Here is an 11,517-nt window from a genome sequence, read left to right as displayed (position 1 = left end):
CATACTCGCCCTGTGAGCCTTCAGACACATCAGGAGCTCTGGCCATACTCGCCCTGTGAGCCTTCAGACACATCAGGAGCTCTGGCCATACTCGTCGTGTGAGCCTTCAGACACATCAGGAGCTCTGGCCATACTCGCCGTGTGAGCTTTCAGACCCATCAGGAGCTCTGGCCATACTCGCCGTGTGAGCTTTCAGACCCATCAGGAGCTCTGGCCATACTCTGCATGTGAGCCTTCAGACCCATCAGGAGCTCTGGCCATACTCTGCATGTGAGCCTTCAGACCCATCAGGAGCTCTGGCCCTACTCGCCGTATGAGCCTTCAGACCCATCAGGAGCTCTGGCCATACTCGCCGTGTGAGCTTTCAGACCCATCAGGAGCTCTGGCCATACTCTGCATGTGAGCCTTCAGACCCATCAGGAGCTCTGGCCATACTCTGCATGTGAGCCTTCAGACACATCAGGAGCTCTGGCCATACTCTGCATGTGAGCCTTCAGACCCATCAGGAGCTCTGGCCATACTCGCCGTATGAGCCTTCAGACCCATCAGGAGCTTCGGCCATACTTGCCGTGTGAGCCTTCAGACCCATCAGGAGCTTCGGCCATACTCGCCGTGTGAGCCTTCAGACCCATCAGGAGCTCTGGCCATACTTGCCGTGTGAGCCTTCAGACCCATCAGGAGCTCTGGCCATACTCGCCGTGTGAGCCTTCAGACCCATCAGGAGCTCTGGCCATACTCGCCATGCGAGCCTTCAGACCCATCAGGAGCTCTGGCCATACTCGCCATGCGAGCCTTCAGACCCATCAGGAGCTCTGGCCATACTCGCCATGCGAGCCTTCAGACCCATCAGGAGCTCTGGCCATACTCGCCGTATGAGGCTTCAGACCCATCAGGAGCTTCGGCCATACTCGCCGTATGAGCCTTCAGACCCATCAGGAGCTCTGGCCATACTCGCCGTATGAGGCTTCAGACCCATCAGGAGCTTCGGCCATACTCGCCATGCGAGCCTTCAGACCCATCAGGAGCTCTGGCCATACTTGCCATGTGAGCCTTCAGACCCATCAGGAGCTCTGGCCATACTCGCCAAGCGAGCCTTCAGACCCATCAGGAGCTCTGGCCATACTCGCCGTATGAGGCTTCAGACCCATCAGGAGCTTTGGCCATACTCGCCATGCGAGCCTTCAGACCCATCAGGAGCTCTGGCCATACTTGCCATGTGAGCCTTTAGACACATCAGGAGCTCTGGCCATACTCGCCATGCGAGCCTTCAGACACATCAGGAGCTCTGGCCATACTCGCCAATAGAGCTGGGCTGAACAACCCCCGCTTCAGTTCACACCAGGACTCTTAAACATCGCAAAAGTTCAGACCTGAACCCCATTGAAGTACACGGGACCTGCCTTCGAAAAATCAAAAGTCCACGTTTTAACCACGTAAGGACCGCCTCCTGCACATATAGACGTCGGCAGAATGGCACGACTGGGCACAAGCACGTACCTGAACGTTGCTTTTTAAGTGCCCAGCCGTGGGTCAGGAGCGTGCCGGCGCGCTCCAGACCCGGTCCTGAGCTCCGTGGCCGCGGGGCCAGTGCACCCGATTACCGCTGGTGTTTCGCGATCGGGTCACAGAGCTGAAGATTGAGAGGTCTGTGTAAACAAACCTCTCCCAGTGCTTCCCTGTGTGGCTGTCACCGATCGTCTCTTCCCTTTTATAGGGAAAGACGATCAGTGACGTCACAAGTCAGGCCACACCCCCTACAATAGAAAAAAAAAAAAAAACACATAACACCTACACTGCCCCCTAGTGGTTAACTCCTTCACTGCCAGTGTCATTTACACAGGAATCAGTGCATTTAAATAGCACTGATTGCTGTATAAATCACAATGGTCCCAAAAATGTGTCAAAAACGTCTCATGTGTCCGCCTTAATGTCGCAGTCACAATAATAAAAAAAAAAATTGCTGATCACCACCATTACTAGTAAAAAAAATAATAATAATAAAAAAAATATATAAAACTATCCCCTATTTTGTAAACGCTATAACTTTTGCACAAACCAATCAATAATCGCTAACTGCTAATTTTTTTTTACCAAAAATATGTAGAAGAATACGTATCGGCCTAAACTGAGGAAAACAGCTATTTTTTTTTTAATATATTTTTTGGGGATATTTATTATAGCAAAAAGTAAAAAATAATGCATTTTTTTTCAAAATTGTCGTTTTTTTTTTTTGTTTATAGCGCAAAAAATAAAAAAAAACGCCAGAGGTGATCAAATACCACCAAAAAAAAAAAAAGACGCCAATTTTGTTTGGGAGCCACATCGCATGACCGCGCAATTGTCAGTTAAAGCGACGCAGCGCCGAATCGAAAAAAGGGGCCTGGACCTTTGGCTGCAAATTGGTCCGGGGGCTTAAGTGGCTAAAGTCTTACATGCAAGTTATTGGCCATAAAAAAAAAAAAAAAAGAAGGAGGTATGTGGGCCCGGGTACTGCCCCAAGGGACATGTATCAATGCAGAAAAGGTTTTTAAAAAAAAAGAAAAAAAGAAAAAAAAAAAGTTTTTTCTACAGGAGCGGCGATTTTAATGATGCTTAAAGTGAAACAAGAAAGATTGTCTTATTTCTTTAAATATTGTGCCCGGGGTCCCCTTAGTCTGCCTGGAAAGTGGTGCATCCGTACCGAGTATAGAACCTGTAATATATATATATAAAAAAATAAATTAAAAGAAATGTAAATTGCCAGCAATACAAAATGGTTAACCACTTCCAGCCCAATCACGTCATATGAGGTCATGGACTGAGTGGAGATATCGGAATGAGGGATGCAGCTGCAGGCATCATTCAGATATCCTCATTTTCAGCCGGCGATATCCGTGCACCGCAAGAACAATCATAGGGGCAGTTCGGCCACTCGATCGGTCCCACAGGCAGCGGGAGGGGGGCATTTATAGCCCCCCCCCACATCTCTCCATAAAGAGGACCTGTCATGCCATAGTACAAGGGATTTTGAGAGCATGTGGCCTGGTATGGTTCAGCGCTCGCTCGTCTGCCCCTTCCCTGTCCTGCCAGGCTGCATGCTGGTATGGACTTTGGAGGACCCCATGCAGTTTTTTTCCCCCCTATAGCCAGGAATGTTTTCATTCCTTCAGCTGGCAGTGGGGAAGCCCGTGGACAGCTGATGACTCATTCGTTAAGGACACAGCAGCCAGCGTCTGGGCCCACTCCTCAACCAACTACTCACTGTGCCCCAATTGGGCAAAGCTTCACCTAATTATAGCTTAGAACGCACTGCGCAGCGCATTTGTGGGGGGGCGCTCAGCAGTCGAGCATCCCGACAAGAGCGCCCTGCAAATTCAGGTGTTCACCGAACCGGGAAACAGGTGATGATCGGCCTGAACTTTTGCTCGACCCAAACTGTTCACCCAACTTTACTCACCAAGTGAGCCTTCGGGGGCTCCGCTCACAACCACCGAGTGAGCCCTCACAGGCACATCGGGGGCTCCGATCACAACCACCGAGTGAGCCTTCACAGGCACATCGGGGGCTCCGATCACAACCACCGAGTGAGCCTTCATAGGCACATCGGGGGCTCCGATCACAACCACCGAGTGAGCCTTCCCAGGCACATCGGGGGCCTCGCCCATATCCACCGAGTGAGCCTTCCCAGGCACATCGGGGGCCTCGCCCATATCCACCGAGTGAGCCTTCCCAGGCACATCGGGGCCTCGCCATATCCACCGAGTGAGCCTTCCCAGGCACATCGGGGGCCTCGCCCATATCCACCGAGTGAGCCTTCCCAGGCACATCGGGGGCCTCGCCCATATCCACCGAGTGAGCCTTCCCAGGCACATCGGGGGCTCCGATCACAGCCACCGAGTGAGCCTTCCCAGGCACATCGGGGCTCCGATCACAGCCACCGAGTGAGCCTTCCCAGGCACATCGGGGGCTCCGATCACAGCCACCGAGTGAGCCTTCCCAGGCACATCGGGGGCTCCGATCACAGCCACCGAGTGAGCCTTCCCAGGCACATCGGGGGCTCCGATCACAGCCACCGAGTGAGCCTTCCCAGGCACATCGGGGGCTCCGCTCACAACCACCGAGTGAGCCTCCACAGGCACATCGGGGGCTCCGATCACAACCACCAAGTGAGCCTTCCCAGGCACATCGGGGGCTCCGATCACAGCCACCGAGTGAGCCTTCCCAGGCACATCGGGGGCTCCGCTCACAACCACCGAGTGAGCCCTCACAGGCACATCGGGGGCTCCGATCAACCACCGAGTGAGCCCTCACAGGCACATCGGGGGCTCCGATCAACCACCGAGTAAGCCTCCACAGGCACATCGGGGGCTCCGATCACAACCACCAAGTGAGCCTTCCCAGGCACATCGGGGGCTCCGATCACAACCACACAGAGTGAGCCTTCCCAGGCACATCGGGGGCTCCGATCACAACCACCGAGTGAGCCTTCACAGGCACATCGGGGGCCTCGCCCATATCCACCGAGTGAGCCTTTACAGGCACATCGAGGGCTCCGATCACAACCACCGAGTGAGCCTCCACAGGCACATCGGGGGCTCCGATCACAACCACCGAGTGAGCGTTCACAGGCACATCGGGGGCTCCAATCACAACCACCGAGTGAGTGTTCACAGGCACATCGGGGGCTCCGATCACAACCACCGAGTGAGCCTCCACAGGCACATCGGGGGCTCCGATCACAACCACCGAGTGAGCCTCCACAGGCACATCGGGGGCTCCAATCACAACCACCGAGTGAGTGTTCACAGGCACATCGGGGGCTCCGATCACAACCACCGAGCGAGCCTCCGCAGGCACATTGGGGGCTCCGATCAACCACCGAGGGAGCCTCCACATGCACATCGAGGGCTCCGATCAACCACAGAGGGAGCCTCCACAGGCACATCGAGGGCTCCGATCACAACCACTGAGTGAGCCTCCACAGGCACATCGAGGGCTCCGATCACAACCACCGAGTGAGCCTCCACAGGCACATCGGGGGCCTCGCCCATATCCACCGAGTGAGCCTTCCCAGGCACATAGGGGCCTCGCCCATATCCACCGAGTGAGCCTTCCCAGGCACATAGGGGGCCTCGCCCATATCCACCGAGTGAGCCTTCACAGGCACATCGGGGGCTCTGGAGCTGGGAGGCACTCCACCCGAGTACACTCAGGTCTGGAAAGCGTGAATGCAGAGCCCAGCGTCCGAGCTTCACATTCCAGGCTAGCCTCACACAGCTAGTCCGGTGTGGTCCAGGTACGGCACTCTGAAGCAAAGCTAAGAAAATGCTGATGCAGAGAACACCAGGCCAAGCACTAGTGCAGTGGGAAATTCTGATTAAAAAGGACCAAAATCTGGGCGCTAGAGACCTCCCGTCCTAATGTCTACCAAATCTAGGAAAAAAAACTGAAGCCTGCAGGGTAGAAGAGGAGTTCTATTGGGCCAGTGTCCAGTCCTCCTGTAGGCAGCAGTATAAACCCACCCAAGGCCCTCCCTATGAGAAATAAAATGCATTGAAGTGCACACAGTGAGGTCCAAACGCTGCCCGTACAATGCAGATCACAGGACTGGCTGAACAGAGCTGCAGTCTAGATTGTTGAGACTTACAGACCCGCGATTGACACTAAGGAGACAGGTCAGCAATGTACGGGGGGAAACGGGAGGCTCCGCCTCATGTGACCACTGCGCCTGCGGTGCCTCCACGACCCGCACACACATAGGGATGTACACACACACACAATCAGCAAACAGAGTTTGAAATAATTCTCTTTATACAAGAAAGTCTACAATTAAAAACCAGACTCCGTGTCTCCCCACGCACACACCAGCCCCTGAAAAAAAGGGGCGGGGGGAGGGAATTCATAGAGTTCATGGTCACCACTCTCCCCCCCACCCCCGTGATAAGTGTCCTAGAGGTAGAGAAGGTGGGCCGGGGGAATGGGTCAGCATCTTCCTTCCTCGGAGGGTGGGTTGTACAGTCTTTGTCTGTAGATGGGGAGCAGGAATAAGGCGGAGGAAGGGAGGTGATGAACGGGGGGATCGCGGAGGAGGGGGGGGGGGGGGTGGGCTCAATGTCACCACAGTCGATGCTGGTGAAGGTTACGGCTTAGGACAGAGCGGACATCGGCTGTAAACCTGAAAATGGAGAGAGAGAAGAGGAATGTTAGTGTATGCAATTAATAAAGTTGGATCATTCAACAGAAGATGTGACAATAGCAACAAAAAGACATGATGGAGGCGGTGATGTCCACCATACTCTCTACTCTGACAACTTGTGTTAATGCACCTGTTCTGACCCCATTCACCGACTGGCAGAGATGGAGGATGATGTGTCCCCATACAGTCTACTTGGGGTTCAGGCTATGCCCATGCATTGAAACAAGGAGGTCACCCTCCATCGATGGTCAGATGGAAGACAATGTGTCCTCCATACAGTCTACTCTATGGTCAGGATATACCATGTATCCAAAGAGGTCATCCTCCATCGATGGTCAGATGGAGGATGATGTGTCCTCCATACATTCTACTCTATGGTCAGGATATACCATGTATCCAAAGAGGTCATCCTCCATTGATGGTCAGATGGAGGATGATGTGTCCTCCATACAGTCTACTCTATGGTCAGAATATGCCATGCATCCAAAGAGGTCATCCTCCATCGATGGTCAGATGGAGGATGGTGTGTCCTCCATACATTCTACTCTATGGTCAGGATATACCATGTATCCAAAGAGGTCAACCTCCATCGATGGTCAGATGGAGGATGATGTGTCCTCCATACAGTCTACTCTATGGTCAGGATATACCATGTATCCAAAGAGGTCACCCTCCATCGATGGTCAGATGGAGGATGATGTGTCCTCCATACATTCTACTCTATGGTCAGGATATACCATGTATCCAAAGAGGTCACCCTCCATCGATGGTCAGATGGAGGATGATGTGTCCTCCATACAGTCTACTCTATGGTCAGGATATACCATGTATCCAAAGAGGTCACCCTCCATCGATGGTCAGATGGAGGATGATGTGTCCTCCATACATTCTACTCTATGGTCAGGATATACCATGTATCCAAAGAGGTCACCCTCCATCGATGGTCAGATGGAGGATGATGTGTCCTCCATACATTCTACTCTATGGTCAGGATATACCATGTATCCAAAGAGGTCATCCTCCATCGATGGTCAGATGGAGGATGGTGTGTCCTCCATACATTCTACTCTATGGTCAGAATATGCCATGCATCCAAAGAGGTCATCCTCCATCGATGGTCAGATGGAGGATGATGTGTCCTCCATACAGTCTACTCTATGGTCAGAATATGCCATGCATCCAAAGAGGTCATCCTCCATCGATGGTCAGATGGAGGATGGTGTGTCCTCCATACATTCTACTCTATGGTCAGGATATACCATGCATCCAAAGAGGTCATCCTCCATCGATGGTCAGATGGAGGATGATGTGTCCTCCATACAGTCTACTCTATGGTCAGAATATGCCATGCATCCAAAGAGGTCATCCTCCATCGATGGTCAGATGGAGGATGATGTGTCCTCCATACATTCTACTCTATGGTCAGGATATATCATGTATCCAAAGAGGTCACCCTCCATCGATGGTCAGATGGAGGATGATGTGTCCTCCATACAGTCTACTCTATGGTCAGGATATACCATGCATCCAAGAGGTCATCCTCCATCGATGGTCAGATGGAGGATGATGTGTCCCCCATACAGTCTACTCTTATGGTCAGGATATACCATGCATCGAAACAAGTGGTCACTGAACCGATGGTCACAGATATAGGACAGTTTCTCCCGTCACCCCACCTCATACCACTTGTGTCAATGCATGGCATGTCCTCACCCAAGAGATGGGGGGGCGTTGTGCCCCCCCCATACCATCCAACTCAGGGGTCAGGATATACCATCCATTGAAACAAGTGGTCACCTTCCACCGATAGAGATGGAAGACAGTGAGTAACCCCATACCCTATACTCTGATCACTTGTGTCAATGCATGGCATGTCCTCACCCCAGAGATGTGTGTGTGTGGGGGGGGGGGGTATTGTGCCCCCATACCATCTACTCTATGGTCAGGATATACCATGCATTGAAACAAGTGGCCCCATTCCACCAATGGGTCAGAGATGGAAGATAATTATTCGGACCACCAGTGGGAGTGGACTTCTTATTCCGACAAGGTAAGACTTGTGATCCCGGAGGAGGGAGGTGGAGGGTGCCCCTAACCCCGATAACCTCTACTGGAGGTTAGGGGCACGGGGTGTAAACTGACCCCTGGATAGGTGATGTGCGTCAACCCTTCACCAGGTGAGATAATGAAGTGACAAAGTGTCCCAACACCACCTGACCCGAAAGAGCGATGGCACCCCCCCCCAAGCGCGGGGGCCACGATGTGCAACACCAGGCTGGCCATGTGGTCACGTGATCACACAGGAACAATCTGCAGGGGGGGGGGGGGGTCAGTCCGGTAACATCACATATAAAGGAAGCCCGGTTGGGAGCGACACGACGTGGGAGGTTCCGGTCACCTACCTCAAGGCGTCCAGCATGGGAAGCAGGTTGAGGAGCGCGGTGTCGCTGGGGTCACTGAACCAGGACTTGATAGGAATCGCATTATCTGCGGGTCAAAGTTCAACACGTCTGATGAGATGAAGATTTCCAGAAGGCCAGCGCCATACAGAGGGGGGGGGGGGGGAGGGTGAGTTATCTACGCGAGGCCACTTACCTGGGTGACTCCTGTACGCTCCCGGAGAGTTGTCCAGGATGACTACGCTGGACAAATCATTGTGAACCACAGAGAGGTCCTTAATGTAACTGCCCAACTCCAGCGTGCAGTGCTGCCGGGAGAGAGAGAGAGGACCAATCAGGGACAAAGAAGACACAGAGGGGGGAGGGGCTAACAGACACCAGAAGAACCCTGTACGTGGATGGAGGAGGGGGGGGGGGGTACAATCTATGGGTAGCATGCTTTTCCCGGTTAGGGGATGTCTATGGGTAGCGTAGAAGATGTGCTCCCCCCCCGCCCCGGGTAGTGTAGAAGGTGTGCTCCCCCCCCCCCCCCCCCCCCCGGTAGCGTAGAAGGTGCTCTCCCCCCCCCCCCCCCCCGGGTAGTGTAGAAGGTGTGCTCTCCCCCCCCCCCCGGGTAGCGTAGAAGGTGTGCTCTCCCCCCCCCCCCCCCGAAAACAGAGGAGACGCTCTGCTCACCTGTCTGTAGAAACGCCTTTGTAGGATGCTCTGTTATTATCTAGTTTATCGGCCACGGCAGAACCGTATATCTCCATACTGGCTGTGAAGACCACCAGCTCGTACCACTGACTGACCTGGGTGGGGGGAGATACAGAAGATCACCGAAATGCACGTCCGTCTGCAGAACCTCAGAGATATAACACCAGAAGGTGGCGACCATCCCATCGTAACACCGCCCCCAACAGGGATCCGACCTTTTCCATTGGACGACAACAGCTCCGCCCACAATGCTCTGACCTTTTCATTGGACAACAGCTCCGCCCACAATTATGCTCTGAGCTGGATGAAGTCTTCCAGTAAGATCTGGTGACCCGGCTTGGACATCTTCCCATAGGATCTCATGGTTTCTCGCCCCCCCCCCCCCAAAAAAATGTTTTCCACATATTGCAAAAACGTAGCAAAATGGAACATCCTGAATAACGAGTAAACATAAGCCGCACACCAAGACTTACCTCTTCTTTCCATTTCATTTGTCCAAAGATGACCATCTTCATCCTTCCTCGACGCGTTTCACAACGGCTGGCATTCACACGAGGATAGGGGACTTGCCCCCTTCCTATCAGTCATCGATGAAGTGCTCATCTTTTGGAGGAAGTAAATGGAAAGAAGAGCGAAGTTTTGGAGCGTCGGCTTATATTGGAGACAGGCTGTGGTAGGCGGCGCCAGGGTCGTCCGTGTGAAGGGAGCCAGTCTGGGGCGGAGCCATGGCTCTTGGTACGTTTGTGTTACAAATCCATCAACATGGATAGAATGGCGATACAATTCAAGTACACAGGTAGCCCCCCGTACACAGACCACCCCCCTCCCCCTTCACCCGCCGCTAGCACACAGACCCCCTCCCCTTCACCCGCCCCTAGCACACAGACCACCCCCTCCCCTTCACCCCGCCCCTAGCACACAGACCCCCCCACCCCTTCACCCGCCCCTAGCACACAGACCCCCCCACCCCTTCACCCGCCCCTAGCACACAAACCCCCCTCCCCTTCACGCGCCCCTAGCACACAGACCACCCCCTCCCCTTCACCCGCCCCTAGCACACCAGACCACCCCCTCCCCTTCACCCGCCCCTAGCACACAGACCGCCCCACCCCTTCACCTGCCCCACCCCTAGCACACAGACCCCCCTCCCCTTCACCCGCCCCTAGCACACAGACCCCCCTCCCCTTCACCCGCCCCTAGCACACAGACCCCCTCCCCTTAACCAGCCCCCTAGAACACAGACCCCCTCCCCTTAACCCCGCCCCTAGAACACAGACCCCCCCCCCTTAACCGCCCCTAGAACACAGACCACCCCCCTTAACACCGCCCCTAGAACACAGACCACCCCCCTTATACCGCCCTAGAACACAGAAACCCCCCTTAACCCGCCCCTAGAACACAGACCAGCCCCAACCAGCGACACTTAACCCCTAGAACAACCCTCAAAGTCACAGACCACCCCCCCTTAACCCGCCCCTAGAACACAGACCACCCCCCCTTAACCCGCCCCTAGAACACAGACCACCCCCCCCTTAACCCGCCCCTAGAACACAGACCACCCCCCTTAACCCGCCCCTAGAACACAGACCACCCCCCCTTAACCCGCCCCTAGAACACAGACCACCCCCCTTAACCGCCCTAGAACACAGACCACCCCCCTTAACCCCGCCCCTAGAACACAGACCACCCCCCCTTAACCCGCCCCTAGAACACAGACCACCCCCCCTTAACCCGCCCCTAGAACACAGACCACCCCCCCTTAACCGCCCCTAGAACACAGACCACCCCCCCTTAACCCGCCCCTAGAACACAGACCACCCCCCCTTAACCCGCCCCTAGAACACAGACCACCCCCCATTCACCCGCCCCTAGAACACAGACCACCCCCCATTCACCCGCCCCTAGAAACACAGACCACCCGCCTTCACCCGCCCCTAGAACACAGACCACCCCCCTAGAACACAGACAACCCCCCACCCCTATACCTGGGCTGTATACAGAGATGATAGATGGACTCACCACTTCCAGGAAGAAGTCCACATGTGGCCTCTTATGTACAAAGAATCGGACTGGGTGTTTATCTATAACCACCTGATGAGAAGATGGGGGAGAGGGGTGGTAGTGAGGATATGGGGGGGGGGGGGGAGGGGACAGCTCCTAGCGGCCCCATACCACAAGCCCTTACATTTAATATAAAATCTGGGGGGGGGTTCCTGGACGGACTGTTGGCCTCAATACGCCATCGTG

At 54.4% G+C, this 11,517-nt stretch overlaps 1 protein-coding gene across 1 annotated transcript; it reads right to left on the bottom strand.

Annotated features, from left to right (window-relative positions):
* Positions 1-5,772: 5,772 nt before the first annotated feature.
* LOC143962553 (CTD nuclear envelope phosphatase 1-like) lies at positions 5,773-11,512 on the bottom strand (the record flags this gene model as incomplete). Its single annotated transcript, XM_077471820.1, is given in 7 exon segments — positions 5,773-6,154; positions 8,578-8,662; positions 8,771-8,882; positions 9,250-9,278; positions 9,281-9,365; positions 11,290-11,361; positions 11,456-11,512. Coding segments are annotated over 7 exon segments (501 nt in total), but the record flags the coding sequence as incomplete, so codon positions are not given.
* Positions 11,513-11,517: the final 5 nt, after the last annotated feature.

Source organism: Lithobates pipiens, unplaced genomic scaffold (genome assembly GCF_037356315.1).
Source record: "Lithobates pipiens isolate NorthernLeopardFrog02 unplaced genomic scaffold, aLitPip1_a1.2 Scaffold_8, whole genome shotgun sequence".
Lineage (NCBI taxonomy): Eukaryota > Metazoa > Chordata > Amphibia > Anura > Ranidae > Lithobates > Lithobates pipiens.
Note: the sequence above shows the minus strand (reverse complement) of the source record. Positions and strands in the feature narration are given on the sequence as shown.